At 42.6% G+C, this 20,407-nt stretch overlaps 1 protein-coding gene across 2 annotated transcripts in view; it reads right to left on the bottom strand.

Moving 5' to 3' along the window:
- The window catches only part of ncanb (neurocan b), a 173,551-nt gene that overhangs the window by 116,979 nt on the left and 36,165 nt on the right, over positions 1-20,407 (bottom strand). For both annotated transcript variants that reach the window (XM_069928553.1, XM_069928552.1), the window contains exons 2-3: positions 3,774-4,028; positions 1,368-1,531 (exon numbers count right to left, since the gene is read on the bottom strand). In XM_069928553.1, coding sequence (XP_069784654.1) covers positions 1,368-1,531; positions 3,774-3,875 — 266 coding nt within the window. In that variant the 5' untranslated portion in view covers positions 3,876-4,028. The remainder of the gene's footprint in view (positions 1-1,367; positions 1,532-3,773; positions 4,029-20,407) is intronic.

Raw genomic sequence — 20,407 nt, forward strand, 5'->3', positions numbered from 1 at the left:
TTAGTGTGGAGAATTCCTACAGGCAGTGGGTTGTATCCGAGCCCAGTGTTGTTGGTATTGATCCATACCGTGTCTGGACCAGCAGGAAGGGTGGGAGGAGAGGCTGGCCGGAGGAGGCCCGGCCTGGAACGGGACTCACACAGACGTAATGGCCGAATCGCCGCCTCCTGCATTGTTTCCATATTCCATGACCTTGAATGGGCACCGGGCAGTCAATGGTTAAACTACCTGTGGCAACTATGCAAACAATGACTCGGGCAACTGAAATCCCCGCCTTGCACATCAGGCGGTTACAACCGGCTGAGTGGATACCCTGTTCGCATCTGACGCTTACAACAACCGGCTGAGCGAATACCCTGTTCACACCTAGTTGTTGCAACAACCGGCTGAACGGATACCCTGTCCACATCTGGTGTTGCAACATTTGGCTGAGCGATACCCTGTCCACATCATGTGGTTGCAACAACCGGCTGAGCGGATACCCTGTTGCAACAACCGGCTGAGTAGATACCCTGTTCACATCTGGCGGTTACAGCCAGCTGAGCAGATACCTTGTCCACATCTGGCGTTTACAACAACCGGCTGAGCGGATACTCAGTCCACATCTGGCGGTTACACCCGGCTGAGCGGACATCCTGTTCACATCTGGTTGTTACAACCACCGGCTGAGTGGATACCCTTCCACATCCGGCGGTTACAACCGGCTGAGTGGACGCCTTGTCCATGTCTGGCGGTTGCAACCGACTGAGTGGATACACTGTCCACATCTGGCGATGACAGCAGCCGGCGAAGTGGACACCTCTGCCCATTTAGGTCCCGCTGGCTTCTGTCTGCTCGACGGGAGCCGGGAATCCAGTCGGATGGCGCGGAAGCAGGGGGGTGCCCGGAGCAGAGAATGTGGGATGGGGCTCGGATGGGGGTGTACCCCGGCTACCAGTTCCAGCTGCAGCATCTTTTGTCTGATATTTTAATCCTTTTGTTGCCCCCCCCCCCCCCCCCCGCTTTCTTCACTTGGGTCTCACCTTCACCCAACCCCCTTGTCGCAGCTCCTTCTCCTGATGCTGATCCCTCCTTTGTACCCGGATCCTCTCCCCCAGTAGTGCTCCGGCGTTTCTGACCGCCAAGAACGCTGCGCCGACACATCGATGCTACCCGGCGTGAAGATCGCAGCCTCCGGGTAGCCAGTTGTAAGGAAGATGCCGCAGATGGGGCTGGGAACCAGGCAAATGCTGCGTCCTCCGCCCTGGATCACTGCTCAACCATGCCTTCTCTCTCTAAAAGAGAGAAGCGGTCCAGGGAACGGAGCCCGGCAGGTCCCGGTGACATTAACTCTTGGGGAAAGGGGAAATGGAAACCGTTTCACCTACCCCGAGATCCGTTGCTCAGATGCTAAGAGATCAACGCACCGTGCGGCTCCCGGCGAGAAGTGGGGGAAATCGCTGCTGCCGGTGATCTTCCTCTGCTGTCGGTGAGGCGGGGGCTCCCGGGTTGTCCCTGGGCGGCGGGGGCTGCTGAGAGACGAACCTGCAAACTGGGGGATGGCAATGAGCACAATTTCAAACGCGGAGTGAGGATAGGATTGGCTGCAGCCGGCGGCGCGGTGTCCCGCACTCCCCGCCGAACAAAGCCGGCGCCCAGTCACACAGCGCGCCCACCGACAATCCCCCCGCTGAACCGGGCGCCACCGGCGGGACAAACCATCCACCAACACTGCCTTTTGGGCAAAAGAAACCACTGCATTCATGTGGCGCCCTTCATCTCAGGACACCCCAAAGTGCTTCAGTGGCAGCAAGGCAGGGACGTTGTGCATAGTGAGCTCCCACCACGAACGTGCTCTGTGATGTTCAATGAGGGACAGTCTCTACCCCGAGATACCAGTCATACAATCGAATGAGGCCGGAACCGAGGGTGTAGATCTAAAACGATGTGGAGGTTGGCAGAGAGGGTGTGGGCCGAATGTTTCCTATGGAGCCCGGGGTCACAGTGAAACAAAGAACCGCCTGTATGAGACGAGGATGGAGTTTGAGAAGAGGGTAGATTGTTCTCTCGGAGAAAATGGGGTTTGCAATTCTCCCTCCATAAATGTCCCCTCGATTCTGCCACTTCCTACACGCTGGGGCCATTTACAACATCCATTTCATCTCGCAATCTCCACCTCTTTGGGGTCCGGAGCATCAGGGGAACCTTCAATCACAGGAGAACGTGCAAACTCCACAAAGAGAGCGCCGGAGATCGGGGTGGAACCCAAGCCTCTGACGCGGTGAGGCAGTGACTCTCTGACTGGGCTGATGTGCCTGAACTCCACCCAACCCTCCGGTCACATTCTCTCAGCGCCCTCCACCTCGTCCTGCGGGTCACACATGTAATCGGGACACATGGACCCGGGTCCAAGTTATACAGAGTAGTAAGGACTGTTCTGACCAACTAATCCAAACTCCACAGTTTCAAATGTTTTTCCAGTGAAACCCTTTTGCCTCAGGTATTCCCCTGCATTGTCCAATGGAATTATATAATCACTGCAGCACAGAAGAAACTATTCAGCCCATCAATCTGTGCCAGCTCATTGTAAACAAATTCCATCCTTCAAATATGTGTCCAGTTAAGAACCTGCCTCACTGACTGTCAGCATGTTACAACTTCACATCTCCAATGATGGATCTTCCAACCTGCTCTGGACACCCAGTGGCATTACCATCCCCATTAACATCTTGGGGTCACTATGAGCCAGAAACTTGGCTGGACCAATCACATAAATACCATGTCTGCAGGAGCAGGTCAGAGGCTGCAGTGACTGATGTACCTCCTGACCCCCCACCCCTCCCCCACCCCCAAAGCCTTTCCATCATCTACATGGCACAGGCCAGGAACCCTTTCCAGTTCTAATCACTTTCAGGAAGCTTGACACTATCTAGGAAACCACACCACACCACACACACACACACACACACACACACACACACACACACTCATTCATGCCATCTACCACTGGTGCACAGTATTCACCATTTCCAGAAGGCACTGTTGTGCTCACCCAGGCTACTCCAACACCACCTCCCACACCCACTTCTCACACCCAGAGAGAGAGAGAGGAATGCCTGTCATTTCCCTTCAAAACCATCCTTGGAATATACCAGTTCCTTAATCATTACTGAAATCATTCCCAACAATGCTGTGAGACCTCCTTCACCAGAAACACTGCAGAGAGAACACGGTGCTCTCCCTCATCTTCACAGCCACATTTCCACCTTGTCCTGATGTCTTCAGGGATTTTGGATATGCTCCTCTGTCTTTCCCCTCCTCAAGGGTCACCCGGGACTTCCTCAATCACATTCCACTCACCACTTTGCGCCCACCAGACCAGCAAATGGTCACCTTCCTGCAATCCAGAACTTCCTCAGGGCCACTTCCCTGCACAAACTCCATGTCACTGACTCTCTTAGTATGGTGATTACAGGAGATCCCGATGGGAGAACCTTCTCTCAGCCACAAGGACATAAACTCAGGGAAAGAGATTTATGTTCATTGGTAGAAGGTTCAGGAGGAGTTAGGAAACATTCTTTCATTGCCTGGATTCCTGGGTCTGGAGCCCTGCAGAAGCTCCTGGTGACTGCTCCCCTTCCTCTTCTATCACTGAGCCAACTGTTCATCCCACACATCCTTCCCCTCACATCCATGGCTTTGACTTTCTTCATCGATCTGACAGATGGGACCTTGTCAAAAGCCATAATGGAGATTACATCAGATGTATGACCCTCATCTACACACATTATTACCTCCTCAAAATGATGCATTCCGTCTGAGTTGGCTCGACCTTCCCTCGGCACGTTTCTGCTCCATGATGACCCCATATTTCTCTGAATGCTGATTGACACCATCCCAAGGAATGTTTCATAGTAACATCACTGACCTCCTGTACACATGCATTCTATTCCTTGATAAAGACCCAGTGCCTCACTTGCAGCCAGGAATTACTGGGACACAATGGACAGAGACATCATTCCTTCTTTCTTCAGGCAGATGCCTCACATCTGAAACAAACAGAATGTGATGAAATATTAATTCTCTTTCTTTCCTCACCGGTGCTGCCTGACATGCTGAGTATTCCCAAGGTTTCTATTTGCAATTCCTTCCCAGCTTCTCAGAGCCTGGAATAAAGTTTATATGGCTCTGGAGATATTTCCACATTTAAGGATGCCAGGTCTCTCTCTTCATCCTCTCTAGGTCCAGCATATCCAATAGTTCACGTTGTTCTTTATATTTTCTCTTCCTTCCATGTTCTTCCTCATTCACTCACAAGACACCCTGTGCTCTCTGGTTCAGCTCAGTCTTTCTTCCCTCTACATATTGATGAATCGTCCTGAATTTTTCATTGATTTACTGTGGATGGTGCTGAGACAGCTATATGTCTGCATTAAAAACAAGATGGAACCTCCATATAACATTGACATACAGCTCCTCCAGTAGTACAGAGCTCCTTCAGTGCTACACTCAGTAATCTACGTTTTTGTGTTCACATATCTACTGTGGGGCTTGAACCCTTAATCATCAGTATGGCTCACACAGGATCTACTGACGTGAGCCCTAAGACAGCATCTAATATATCTGCCCAACTGGTCCAGCCTAGCTTGTTGACAGCACTCATTGTATCACCAACAATCAGATTGGCAAACCAACAGAAGATGCCCAGGTTTGCAATGGAGGAAGTGGGAATTTGGTCACTGTCATGGTATTAGAGGGAAAAGAAGTGAAGGGAAGGGCAGAATTAAAAAGGAGGAAACTAATTGGGTACAGAATGAGCTTCATGGTAGGAGTCAGAGGATGGTAGTGGAGGCCTGTGACCAGTGGTGTGTAGGGCTCAATGCTGGGTCCACTTTTGTTTGCCATTGATATTAATGACTTGAATAACAATACAGTTACAACACTAAAAAGCTGGAAGAACTTAGCAGCATCCATAGGAGGTAAAGATATATAATCGACATTTCGGGTTTGAGCCCTATAACCTTCTGACAATTTAGTTGTGAATAGATGATTTAGTGGAAAGGGAAGAAAGGTTACAACAGGATCTGGATGAACTGGGAGAGTGGGCCAAGTCATGGCAGATGGAATTTAACTCAAACAAGTGTGAGGTTAAGCTAGGGTGAATAGAAGGGCCCTGGAGAGTGACATAGAACCAAGAGAGGTACAGATACTTTGTTCCACGAAAGTGGTGACATGAATAGAGAAAGCTTGTCTTCATCTGTCAGGGCAGTGAGTACAAGAACAAGGGTATCATGATGCAACTGTGTAGGACTTTGGTGAGACTGCACTTGGCATATTATGCACATTTGGTACCATAACAATAGAAGAAAAAAATCACCAAGCTGAAAATTGTTCAGAAAAAAGTCACAAGAATGGTGGTGGGACGGGTAGGAACAAGGAAACGGCTGAATTGTTTTCTCCCCGGAGCAAAGAGGCTAAAGGGAACCTATAGATGTTGATGACATCATTAGCAGTAATAGGTCACAGGTTAAGTGAATCTAAAACTCAAGGAGAGAGAGGAATGATTGAAGAGGACCCCAAAGAGAATCTTAAAAGCACAACGCTGGAAAAACTCAGCAGGTCAAACGGCGTACTTTATGTAGCAAAGATAAAGATACATAGCTTGAGCCCTTCATCAAGGAATGTAGAGAGATGCCATAACCAACATTTCGGGCTTGAGTCCTTCCAGGTATGAGCAAAATGTAGGCAGGTGCCAGAACACAAATCAATCTCTATGAACATTTTGCTCATACCATGATGAAGGGCACAAGCCTAAAACATTGGTTATGTATCTTTATCTTTGCTGCACCCAACCCCAACCCACCAATTTTCCCCTGCAACCGCTGCAACCGTGTCTGCCTGTCCTGCATCGGACTTGTCAGCCACAAACGAGGCTGCAGCTGACGTGGACATTTACCCCCTCCATAAATCTTCGTCCGCGAAGCCAAGCCAAAGAAGAAGAATAAATTACATGGTTTGACCAGCTGAGTTTCTCCAACGTTGTGTTTTCACTTCAACCGTGGTGACTGAAGACTTTTGTATTTTACCTCACACAGAAGGTGGGAGATCAGTGGAACAAGCTGTAAGAGGAAGTGGTAGAAATGGGGGCAGTTGTAACGTTCAAAAGACATTTAGACAGATAGGAAAACTTCAAAAAACAAACACAGGCAAATGGGACTCGATTGGTCAGCAAGGAAGCATTGAGCCTGGTCTGTTTCCATGCTGTAGAACTCTACGACTCTTGGTTCATAAGTGTATTGAAAGAAAGAATAAGCATGGGTGATGTAGTGAAGCCAACCTTTCCTGAATTAGTATTCATCCAAGTGCACAAGGCTTTGGCATTTCTAAACAGTTTTCACAACCACAGGACACTCCATTGTTAGACAACCAATAAAGTACTTTTGAAGTGAAGTCACTTTCTAATGAGCTCATTTAAAAAAAATCACTGAAAGGAGGATTAAAAAGGCAAATTGATACATCCTGATGATTTGAAATGCAAATCAATTAAAAAAAATACATTTGGGGATAGATACAAGGAACTAAATTCATGAGCAAATTGGCAGTGTGGTCTATGAAATTCAATAGGCAGCTACTATTGATTCAATCAGTGTCCTTTCCACATCAGTTACTCCAGAATAATCTACTTGTCCTTCAGCCACTGAACACCTTGTGCATGAAGATGTCCAATAACTCAGGATAAAAAATATTCTTCTGCCTCAGTTTGCAGGTAAAACAACAACAACGGACATTCAGAGACTTTCTGAGCCACGTCAGAACTATCCTAAGGAGCTAGAAATGTTCTGCAAGGAAAAGATACAGAGAGTTGAGTAAAGAAGAGGTTAGGCAGTTGGAAGGTGATTGAAAGCTACAGAAAATGGTCAGGATTTGAGCGCTAAAGTGACTGATTGAGAACTGATTTGCGAAAGGAACTTCAAGTGACTGAAGCCCCAGGATTGAGGATGGGTACACAATCAGCAAGAACTCTGTTAACCATTATTTTGTGGCAGTGTGAGCAGTGGTAGAAACACAGCCACCACATTGAGGGCCGGTTCGTTATGAGGATGTGCGCCGCCACAATTTCCCAATTCCTACAAGGATACAAAATTCTTCACAATAACTTTCCAAAGTAAAGAGTTAATGAAAGGAAAAAAAGTGAATCACAAATCCCAACTCAGTGTCAAGGGAAAAGCAAAATACATTTTCAAAATGATTCATTCAGCACCAGGTGCTTGAGTATTGCTCAGCAATGGCTTCTGGAGGTCCATCTTCACCTGAGAGCACATCTTGTGAAAAGTTAAAAAAAATAATGACAAGGAATCTCAGGGTGCAAGATGTAAAGAAAGATGTCGTCAAGTTTATTATCATTAAATTGCACAAGTACATACAGACAACACAGTCTGCAAAACACACAGACATGCAACCAGACAAAACACACGTACAGACAAACAATATATATGCAGGACAAGCATTCATCTATACAAATAAATAAAAATATATTGTTTCATGAATATATAAGTCACAGAATGGATGGTTAGTGTGAGCAGTTCCTTTGGTCATTCTGCATTCTCACTTCTCGTGGGAAGAAACTATTCCTCAGCCTGGTGGTGCTGGCTCTGATCCTCCTGTATCTTTTGCCCAATGGGAGCACCTGTGCACAAGGTGAAAGGGATCCTCAATGATTTTGCATGCCCTCTTCAGACAGCAATCCCAGTAGATCACATCACTCCAGTGATTCTCTCTGCCAACTTTATGGTCCCGTGGATTGACTATGATTGATTCTCTGCAGCAACTGCTCCACACTGGGATGCTGCCAGCCAGGATGCTCATATAAATTGACATAATAGTGTCCCTGTTTATAGTGTGTTTACTCAAGTGTGTGAGCATGTCGAATATAGGTTCACTATTGTCGGAGTCCAACCAACGTCTGAGGTGAATGTCTATATCATTGATTAAGTGAAATAGTTTTCCAATACAATCTCCCATTTGTCTCCATGTGTTAATTAAAGTTATGTGTGATTGTAACACTTGTGTCCAGACTCGTCTCTCTGTGAATCCACCAAACCTGATATTCTTCCCAACACAACAATATCATACTCAATCCTACCAATGAGTTTACAGTCAACATACATATCACTCACATTCTTATTTGCTGCAGATAGCTAGAGTGTAGGACAGACTGGGCAGATGTATCTATGAAGACAACTTGCAGCCATGTCCAGAGCCTACACTTCAGAACTGGCACCTCCTATGCTGCTGGGTGACTGGTCACTGGATCAAGGAAGAATCGTTGATCTGGAACATTGCTCTCTCTCCCTGACCTGCCTGTGTTTTCAGCATTTCCTGCTTTCTTTCAGATTTCAACACCTGTGATTTCTTGCTTTTGCATTTCGAAAGTTCCTTTTTTTACCTCAAAGTCCCAGAGATTTTTATGCTGGTTCTGTTGCGGGGAGCTGCCAGGGGCTCGAGGTGTGGCAGCCATCGGCTGATGAGCCATCAGCCAAACCAGTAACATTACCCATTGACTGGCATCCGGCATAGTTGGCCATGCAGCTAGCGATGAGGCAAGGGGCAAACTCTGGGCAGGGTAGGTGCAACGGTCTCCAGGAAGAACCATGATGGAGAACGTGAGGGGTGAGGAGGGGAAGCAATCACAGCGTAGAATAACAGAGGGAGAATGAGCCTGACAGTTTCCCACCATCGCTGACAACAGTATGGCAAAGAACTCTGCTTCATGCAGTCAGCTTGAAATCCAGGACTGACGCCGGGGAATAATTACCCAGCTCTCGGCTTGCAAAGAGGGTGGGGGGGGGGGGGGGGGGGTGACTCTGATCGATCGCTACGTGGGCAACTTGTGACTAAACATTTACCAGACAACTTGCAGAAATGCAAAAGAAGTCATAATTAAATGTACAATATAATGAGCTCTAATTTATTTCAGGCGATCCTCGATGTCAATCAGATCCGCGGTTGAGCATTCAGGCAACGTTTATCACTGACAGGGTGAGGCATTTATATTCTCTCTCGCCGTTTACGCTCCAGATTGGGCATTTGCTTCATTACAGTGAAGGAATATGTAGATAATATACCCCAGAGCCCCGCAGTTAAACGAATACTGTATAACCATGGCAACCTCGCCCGGGAACTGCAATGTTTTAACCCTTCATAGCAAAGATTGAAAAATCCAAATCCCAAAAACGCAAGGGCAGCAATTCTGATCAATCCACAGATGCGATGAACCAGCAGCTATTCTCTGCAGGAAATTGACGAGCTGATTCGAGGTCAAATTGGGAATTGTTGAAACGCATAAGGAGAGCAAGTAGCTTGGCAGCAGGAGGCAGATGTGAGCAGGGTGATGAAGCAAGTGGTCTGGTTTATGACTCAAGACAGGATTCACCAGATGAATTTAATCCACCTGTGCGCCCAGTGTGGCTGCATTTCACTCTAATAAGAGCTGCTTGGATTTGAAACAGACACGTCCAAATTGAGAATAAAAGAAAAGGCAAATTAAGTCTGTATTAGAGAACATTCGAAGAATTTTAGTACAAAATGACAAGGTGAGGAAAACCTCAATCAGCAGAAAGTAAAGGGAATGACTGGGCAAGTGGACAGGTCGGGCCGATTGGATGCTTCATCACACACCCATCATTCCCTTGCACAAACTGACCGTTCCCATTCCGCTGAGAAACAGCAGCCAAATTTCTACAAAGCCCAGACCACAGTCTGTTGTCCCATTGATGGGTCGTCTCAAACTCTGGATCTCTCTCTCCACCCCCAAACACAGGGTCTCTCTCCTAAACACACCCACACTAAATCTCTACCCCGCCCCAGGCTTCTTGTCAGAGCACATACATGACATCACTTTCAACGCTGAGATTCCTTTTCCTGCGGGCACGGCCGAATTACCACTTATTGGTAGTTCAAAAAGATGTTAAGAGCCCAGAGGACCCATAAACCCAGCAGCAATAGATATTCACCAAGACAAATTGTTACTTAAACAAAAGTTGCTTTTAATTATCTTTAAACATGAAAACAGAATCACACTTTAACTTATCACTATTGACTTAACTAACCTAACTTAACCCCCTTCTAATTCTAAGCGCACATATATGTAATGTGTGCGTAAGTTTAGAAAAGTTATTTGATTCAGTCCAATCTCACTTCTCATTCCTCCAACTTCACTGGTTGCAGGAAATTCTTATACTGTGCACAGAATTTAACATTTACAAAGTTCACCAGGCTTTGACACTTGAAAGGTAAATGGTTACCACTCAAGAAGGCTCTTGTTGGTTTTCAGAGAAAGAGATTTGTTGTTAAAGGACATCCACAACTGATTTACTTTCATCAGCCACTTCTGTGTCTTGCTGATAAAACTTGCCCTATCAGGGTTCTCCCGATGATAATCTCTTTCTTTCAGGTCACCACAGAGTTCCCTCTTATTTATCGTATTCCAAGTGAAACATTAGACAACCAGTCCTCTCCTCTTGCATAAACCACAAGGGCTTTGACCAGGCTGAAATAACAACTCACAACCCATCTTCCAAATGGAGGTTTCCACAAGCTTGCCAGCTTGTCTTGTTCCACTCCCAGCTGCTGCTGTTGGCTGTAACACTGTAGAAGTGACGTGTCTCTCTCTCTCTTAGAGAGAAAAGCCTGTTTGACCCTCTCTGCTTGTAAAACCACATGACCCTCTTAGAACAATTCCAGACAATCTGTGGCTCCAACAAGATCTTTCATCTGTTGCCTTTTTGTAAACAACAATCCATTAGTGAAGTCTCTTGGGCACTCTCCAAAGCTTTTGCAAAGGCTCTGAGGCCCCATCATGTCTAGCATTAGCAGAGCTTCAGTATTTTAAATAAGATCTGTTTTAAAGTGTTTGTATGTGACTTACTCAAACAAACCTTTCCCAATTTATCTCCCAAAAACATATCTATATACTGTCACAGACTGTACACACTGTAAACATGTAAACAAATAAAGAACTATAAATAGATAACGAATGTAAACAAACTGACTGCAATACAAAGAGAATTTAAAAATTAATAAAGTGCACAAGTAAGAGTCTGATGGTGGAGGGGTAAGTAACTGTTCCTAAACTTGGTGGTGGGAGTCTTGTAGCACCTATACCTCTTTCCTGATGGCAGCACCAAGAACAGAGCGTGTGCTGGGTGGTGTGGATCCTTGATGCTGTCTGACAGCAGCGTACCCTGTAGATGTTCTCGATAGTGGGGAGGGTTTTACCTGTGAAGTCCTGGGCTGTGTCCACTACCTTTTGGGGGGCTTTACACTCAGGGGTATTAGTGTTTCCATACCAGGCCATGATGTAGCCGATCAGCTCTCTTTCCATCACACCTCTGTGGAAATTTGCCAGGGTTTCTGGTGTCATACCAAATCTCCACAAACTCCTGAGGAAGTAGAGGCGCTGACGTGGCTTATTCATAATACCATTGGTGTGTTGGGTCCAGCAAAGATCCTCCGAGATAGTGACTCCCAAGAACTTATTGCTCATCCTTTCCATCTCTAATCCCACAATGATCACTGGATTGTATAGCTCTGACATTCTTTTCCTGAAGTCAACGATCAGCAATTTGGTTTTGATGACATTGAGTGCAAAGTTGTTGTTGGTGCATCATTCAGCCAAGTTTTCAATCTCCCTCCTGTATGTTGACTTCATCCCCTTCCTTTTACAACCCACTGTGGTATCATCAGTGAACTTGTAGATGGTGTTGCTGTCGTACCGAGCCACACAATCGTAGGTGTAAAGTGAGTAGAGCAAGGGGCTAAGAACGTAGCCCTGTGGTGCTCCGGTACTGATGAAAATTGTGGAGATGTTCTTGCCAATCCTCACACAATCCTCATTCCCACACACCCCTCCCCAAACACTGGGTCTCTCTCCCATCCATCCCCAGGCACTGGGTCTCTACCACTCCAACCCTCCCACTGGCACTGGGTCTCTCTCCCACCCCCTTCCCTCACCCTGGGTCTTTCTCTTTCACACACACACAGATACAGGGTCTCTTTCCCATCAATCCCCTCCCCAGGCACTGGATCTTTTTCCCACCAAATCCCACCTCCAGGTACCAGGCCTCTCTCCCATCTGCCCTCCAGGCACTGGTTCTCTCCCCCACACCCTCCCCAACAAACATTAAGTCTCTCTCCCACACCACCCTCCAAGCCCTACGTCTTATCGGGGCTGAACTCCACAAGTCTCTCAAGAAAGCAGAGATTACAGATATTCAACAATGGAGAAATGAACTGGCGAAGGCTGCATTACCAAGTCTTTAGCACCTTTCACATTCCTTCAGGATGTCTCAAAGCGTGTATAAAAGTGGTTATTGTCATATTGGTAGCACATCCCAATCCCACAAACAGTAACGTGGTAGACAAGATCGTTGTGTGTCTGGGTGTTTGTTACTGAGGGATAAATGGTGACAAGGTTTTCCAGCAGAACACCTGTCAAGGCACCCAGATGTTGGTAATTTCTATCAATGATTTAGATGTAAAGGGGAGTGACATGATTAGCAAGTTCGTTTTTTTTAATAATTTTTTATTTTTCACACCACAAATCACATTAACCATGATACACATTTTTTCCTTTTCACACATATACAATGTCATTTTCTCCACACCCCCTCCTCCCCTCCCACCCTCCCCACCTCCCCCCTCCCGTCCATTTAAGGTATAAAATCTAGGATACATTAAACCAGTCAGACAATGTTGTCATTCAATAAAAATACACCAGAAATTCCACTGAGTCCATTCTTTTCATTTCCTTTTCCTTCCGTTAACTTAGGTAGTGATTGTCCCCGGTAGGTTTTCGCTATTATGTTTAATATAAGGCTCCCATATTTGTTCGAATATTTCAATATTATTTCTTAAACTATATGTTATTTTTTCTAATGGAATACATTTATTCATTTCTATATACCATTGTTGTATTTTCAAATTATCTTCCAATTTCCAGGTTGACATAATACATTTTTTTGCTACGGCTAGAGCTATCTTAACAAATCTTTTTTGTGCATCCTCCAAATCAATTCCAAATTCTTTGTTTTTTATGTTACTTAGGAGAAAGATCTCTGGATTCTTTGGTATATTGTTTTCTGTTATTTTATTTAATATCTGATTGAGATCTTCCCAAAATTTTTCTACTTTTTCACGTTCAGATTGCATGAATTGTTGTTCCCATTTCTTTTTTTACATCGAAAACATCTATCAGATACTGTTGGGTCCCATTTATTTAACTTTTGAGGTGTAATGTATAGCCTGTGTATCCAGTTATATTGTATCATACGTAACCTCGTATTTATTGTATTTCTCATCGTTCCAGAGCATAACTTCTCCCATGTTTCCTTTTTTAACTTTATATTTAAATCCTGTTCCCATTTTTGTTTAATTTTACCATTTGTTTCTTCATTCTCCTTTTCTTGCAGTTTAATATACATATTTTTTATAAATCTTTTGATTATCATTGTATCTGTAATTACATATTCAAAGTTACTTCCGTCTGGCAAATTCAAACTGCTTCCTAATTTATCCTTCAAGTAGGATCTCAATTGGTAATATGCCAGTGCTGTATCTTGAGTTATATTGTATTTATCTTTCATTTGTTCAAAGGATAATAATCTATTTCCTGAAAAACAATTTTCTATTCTTTTAATCCCTTTTTTCTCCCATTCTCTAAAGGAAAGGTTATCTATTGTAAAAGGGAGTAACTTGTTTTGCGTCAATATTAGTTTTGGTAATTGATAATTTGTTTTATTTCTTTCTACATGAATCTTCTTCCAAATATTGAGTAGATGATGTAATACTGGAGAACTTCTATGTTGTACCAATTTTTCATCCCATTTATATAATATGTGTTCAGCTGTCTTTTCCCCTATTTTATCTAATTCTAATCTAGTCCAATCTGGCTTTTCCCTTGTTTGATAAAAATCTGATAGGTATCTTAATTGTGCGGCTCTATAATAATTTTTAAAGTTTGGCAGTTGTAAGCCTCCTTGTTTATACCATTCTGTTAATTTATCTAGTGCTATCCTCGGTTTCCCCCCTTTCCATAAAAATTTCCTTATTATTTTCTTTAACTCCTTGAAGAATTTCTCTGTCAGTTGTATTGGCAATGCCTGAAATAGGTATAATATCCTTGGAAAAATGTTCATTTTAATACAGTTTATCCTTTCTATTAGTGTTAGTGGTAAATCTTTCCAATGCTCTAAATCATCCTGTAATTTTTTCATTAGTGGATAATAATTGAGTTTATATAGTTGGTCGAGATTTTTGTTTATTTGTACACCTAGGTATCTTATTGCTTGCATTTGCCATCTAAATAGTGATTCTTTCTTAAATTTTGAGAAATCCGCATCATTCATAGGCATTGCTTCACTTTTATTTATGTTGATCTTGTAACCCGACACTTCTCCATATTCATTCAATTTCTTATATAATTCTTTTATTGATAGTTCTGCTTCTGTTAAGTATACTATAACATCAACACAAAAAAACTGATTTTATATTCCTTGTCTTTTATTTTTATCCCTTTTATATTATTTTCTGTTCTTATCAATTCTGCTAGTGGTTCTATAGCTAACGCAAACAATAAAGGTGATAGTGGGCATCCCTGTCGTGTTGACCTGCTTAAGTTAAATTGCTTTGATACATGTCCATTTACTGTCACTTTCGCTAATGGTCCCTTATATAGTGCTTTAATCCAATTAATATACTTCTCCGGTAAACTGAATTTTTGCAATACTTTGAACAAATAATTCCATTCTACTCTGTCGAAGGCCTTCTCTGCGTCTAAAGCAACTGCTACTGTGGGTGCTTTATTTCCTTCCACTGCATGAATTAAGTTAATAAATTTACAAATATTGTCTGTTGTGCGTCTTTTTTTGATAAATCAAGTTTGGTCTAAATTTACCATTTTCGGTACATACTCTGCTAATCTGTTTGCTAATAATTTAGCTATTATCTTATAATCTGTGTTAAGTAAAGATATTGGTCTATATGACGCTGGTGTGAGTGGATCTTTCCCTTGCTTTAGTATTACTGTAATTATTGCTGTTTTACATGAATCTGGTAAGCTTTGCGTTTTATCAATCTGGTTGATTACTTCCAGGAGGGGCGGAATTAATAAGTCTTTAAATGTTTTATAGAATTCTATTGGGAATCCATCCTCTCCTGGTGTCTTATTATTTGGTAATTTTTTTATTATCTCTTGTATTTCTACTATTCCAAATGGCTCTGTTAATTTATTTTGTTCCTCTATTTGTAGTTTTGGTAGTTCAATTTTGGTTAGAAATTCATCTATTTTCCCTTCTTTCCCTTCGTTTTCAGTTCGGTATAATTGTTCATAGAATTCTCTAAAGTTTTCCTTAATTTCTTTTGGATTATATGTAATTTGTTTATCTTTTTTCCTTGATGCCAATACCATTTTCTTAGCTTGTTCTGTCTTAAGCTGCCATGCTAGGATTTTGTGCGTTTTTTCCCCTAGTTCATAATATTTCTGTTTTGTCTTCATTATATTTTTCTCCACCTTATATGTTTGTAGTGTTTCATATTTTATTTTTTTATCCACCAATTCTCTTCTTTTAGTTATATCTTCCTTCATTACTAATTCTTTTTCTCTATTTACTATTTCCCTTTCCAACTGCTCTGTTTCCTGATTATAGTCCTTCTTCCTCTTGGTTACATAACTTATTATTTGCCCTCTAATGAATGCTTTCATTGCGTCCCATAGTATAAACTTATCTTCCACTGATTCCGTATTTATTTCAAAATACATTTTAATTTGTTTTTCAATAAATTCTCTAAAATCCTGCCTTTTAAGTAACATGGGGTTTAATCTCCATCTATACATTCTTGGAGGGATGTCCTCTAACTTTACTGTCAATATTAAGGGTGAATGGTCCGATAGTATTCTAGCTTTATATTCTGTTTTTTTTACTCTATCTTGCATACGAGCTGATAACAAAAATAGGTCTATTCTTGAGTATGTTTTATGTCTAGCCGAGTAATATGAATATTCCTTTTCCTTTGGGTGTTGTTTCCTCCATATATCCAAAAGTTGCATTTCTTCCATCGATTTAATTATAATTTTGGTTACTTTGTTCTTTCTGTTAATTTTTTTCCCAGTTTTATCCATATTTGAAGCCAAATTCAGGTTGAAATCCCTTCCTATTAATATGTTCCCTTGCGTATCTGCTATCTTCAAAAAGATATCTTGCATAAACTTTTGATCTTCTTCGTTAGGTGAATATACATTGAGTAGATTCCAAAACTCCGAATATATCTGACATTTTATCATTACATATCTCCCTGCTGGATCTATTATTTCCTCTTCTATTTTAAATGGCACATTTTTACTAATTAATATAGCTACTCCTCTTGCTTTTGAATTGTACGATGCTGCTGTTACGTGTCCTACCCAATCTCTCTTTAATTTCTTATGCTCCAATTCAGTTAAATGTGTTTCTTGCACAAATGCTATATCAATTTTTTCTTTTTTCAGTAAATTTAGCAGTTTCTTCCTTTTCATTTGGTTATGTATTCCATTAATATTTAAAGTCATATAGTTCAACGTAGCCATTTTATACTTTGTTTATCTTCCCTTTCCGTTTCTCCATCATTACCTTTCCTTCTTATCCATTTCTGTTTTCTTGTTTTGAATCCTTTATAAGACAACATTCCTAAAACATCAAACATTTTCCTTATTCTCCTATTTCAAACTCCTTTAGCCCCAATCCCCCCTTCCCCTCCTGAGTTGTCCTTTATCCCTTGTCGGACAACCACATCTCCCCTCTCCATTTGGATTTGCGAATTCACTCGCAAGCGTCAGCTGATTTTGCAGTGACCGTAACACCCCCCCACCCAGCCCCCCCCCAGAAAAGATTTCACTTTTCATATGTGACAAAGGACACTCTTTTAATTCCCTCCTTATTCCCTCTATTCCTTTTCCTTCCCTTATTAATTCTTGTCTATACTATCTATATTTTCCTCTAAATACGGATACATTCATGTATGCACATTATACATATACGCACATATACCTCTTTACCCACATACATATAAATCGTGGTCATTTTTACTCTTATTACATGTCTTCATCTCTCTGTTTGTTTTGTAGTTGTTCTGCAAATTTCCTTGCTTCCTCTGGATCCGAGAATAGTTTTTTTCCATAAGATCGTTTTCGATGTTTTGAACTCCTTCCTCTTCTTCAGGAGTTCAAAACTTATGTCTTTTTAGTTCGCAGTCTTTTATACTCTCGTTACACGTCTTCATCTCTCAGTCCATTTTGTAATTGTTCTGCAAATTTTCGTGCTTCCGCTGGATCCGAGAATAGTCTGTTTTGTTGTCCTGGAATAAATATTTTCAATACCACTGGATGCTTTAGTATAAATTTATACCCTTTCTTCCATAAAATCGCCTTTGCTGTATTGAACTCCTTTCTCTTCTTCAGGAGTTCAAAACTTATATCTGGATAAATGAAGATTTTTTGCCCTTTGTACTCCAGTGGCTTATTGTCCTCTCTTACTTTTTCCATTGTTTTCTCCAGTACCTTTTCTCTTGTAGTATATCTTAGGAATTTTACTAAAACAGATCTTGGCTTTTGTTGTGATTGTGGTTTAAAGGCCAATGCTCTATGTGCCCTTTCTATTTCCATTTCTTGCTGTAGTTCTGGACATCCTAGGATCCTAGGGATCCAATCTTTTATAAACTCTCTCATATTCTTGCCTTCTTCATCTTCCTTAAGGCCCACTATCTTTATGTTATTTCTTCTGTTATAATTTTCCATTATATCTATTTTCTGAGCTAACAGTTCTTGTGTCTCTTTAACTTTTTTATTAGATTCCTCTAATTTCTTTTTTAAGTCCTCTACCTCCATTTCTATTGCTGCTTCTCGTTCTTGCACCTTGTCCATTCTTTTTCCCATTTCTGATAAGGTCATATCTATTTTATTCATTTTCTCTTCTGAATTGTTTATTCTTCTTCTTAAATCATTAAATTCTTGTGCTTGCCATTCTTTAAATGACTCCATGTATTCTTTAATAAGAGAAACTACCTCCTTTATCTTGCCTTTCTTTTCTTCTTCTATTTCACTGTACTCTTCCTCTTCCTCTTCTTCTTCCTCTGGGTTGGCCATCTGTTGTTTCTTTGTTGCCCTTTTCTTCTCTTCTTTCTTGTTTTCATTGTCTTCTATGTTCTCCTCTTGCTGCAGGTGTTCTGCAGCTGTCATTGCCGGCTGTGGAGATCGACTCCCCAGCTGGTCACCCCTCCCGTCGGTGTGTTTTTTTTCATGCGCATGCGCGGTTGCGCACTTTTACTCGGCTCAGCGAGCCATTTTTGTAGTCCATTTTCTACCGACCTGAGGGAGCGGGTTTCTCTCTCCACCGCGGGCCTCTTCGAACAGGTAAGGCCTTCTCCTTCTTCCTCCGTTGTCTTCTCTTCCTCTCTTCTTACCGTTGGTTTCGACTTTTCTTTTTTCGTCGCCATCTTCTTTCCACCTTTATATTCACTTTACTTTGATTTTTATTTTTGTGCCTTTGTGTTTTGCTTTGTTTTTTCTGACTTTTCTGGAGAGGGCTGGAGTTCACCGTCCGGCCACTACTCCATCATGTGACTCCCCCCCCCCCCACCGATTAGCAAGTTTGTTGATGATACCAATATTGGGGATGTGGTAGGCAATGAAATTGGCTGTCCAAGGTTACAACAGAATCTTATCCAACTGGGTTAAAGAGCAAAAGAATGGTAAATAGAATTTAACTCAGACAAGTGGAAATTAAGGCATCATGAAATTTAAATCAGGGCAGAGGATTTGGCAGTGAGAACAATAGGCAGGCGCTTCAATAATGGAATATTGTCTCCATGGAGCCAGGTCAGCAATATCACAGATGGGAACAGAATATTCTGAAGGGGAGTGAGTACATTCAGAGGATGTAGACATGCTGGTACAAATGGTAAAAGGATGAGGGACCTCAGAATGAATTTAAGCAGTAGGTTAAAAGAAGGACCTATAGGGTTGTAATTTCAACATTAGACCCTGTAACATGTGTTAGTGAGGATAGCAAAAGAGGATAGGAGAGGCATGCACCAGGTTCTCCATTACAGAACAGTCACCATTACTGGTAATGGAACAAGCACCAACATGGGCAACAGAACCAATTCCATGACAGAACCAACACAGGCAATAGAACATACACTGGCAACAGAACCAACTTCACCATAGGCAACAGAACATGCACTGATGACAGAACCAATTCCAACACTGGCAACAGAACCAACACTGGTGACAGAAACTGCACTGGCCCAACTCCAACACTGGCAACAAAACCAACTCCAACACTGGCCCCAGAATCACCTCCAACACTGGCCCCAGAACCAACTCCATCACTGGCCCCAGAACCAACTCCAATACTGGCCCCAGAACCAACTCCAACGCTGGCCCCAGAACCAACTCCAACGCTGGCCCCAGAACCAACTCCAACACTGGCCCCAGAACCAACTCCAACACTGGCCCCAGAACCAACTCCAACACTGGCCCCAGAACCAACTCCAACACTGGCCCCAGAACCAACTCCAACACTGGCCCCAGAACCAACTCCAACACTGGCCCCAGAACCAACTCCAACACTGGCCCCAGAACCAACTCCAACACTGGCCCCAGAACCAACTCCAACACTGGCCCCAGAACCAACTCCAACACTGGCCCCAGAACCAACTCCAACACTGGCCCCAGAACCAACTCCAACACTGGCCACAGAACTAACAAGAATACAAACACTGTAACAGTGTTAAAGTCAACACCAAACGCTGCCACTGTGGCCATTTCTGAGATCCACTCCTGAAATGATTGTCCCCCTAAATCCTTCCAACCTCTAAGTATAATTTGTCTTCCTACCATTATATTTGTCTGAATCCAATTTTGAGAGCATTTATCCCCAAAATACCCAACTGTCACCCAAGATAAAGAGTCTGGGGCAAAAAGGAATTTGAATACCTGTAACTTCACCAATATACTTGTGTATCAAAATCCAAAATTCTTGAATTCTAGGACAAAACCGAAGTGCAGTTTGATAAACTGGACATCTATACACTAAAACTGGGAAACTATCTAGGTTTCCTGGGGTGGCGGGGGGTGGGGGGTGGGCGGAGAATAGTGGTGGATGTAATGGTGAAGCATATTAATGAAACGGCATTTTTTTTCTGTTATTAGAGGTCTAAATAGACAGATACAGTTATCATACTGATAATTTTTGCTACCACGTTTGTTTCTATTTTATGGATATTTATGTTTTGTAACTTATGATTTACCAAAGTTTAAGACTGAATCAAGGGTTTGGGGAAATTTTTTTAATAAAAAGAACTCAATTTAAATCATTTTAAAAAATCGAGGAGT

The sequence above is a fragment of the Narcine bancroftii genome, chromosome 3 (assembly GCF_036971445.1).
Source record: "Narcine bancroftii isolate sNarBan1 chromosome 3, sNarBan1.hap1, whole genome shotgun sequence".
Lineage (NCBI taxonomy): Eukaryota > Metazoa > Chordata > Chondrichthyes > Torpediniformes > Narcinidae > Narcine > Narcine bancroftii.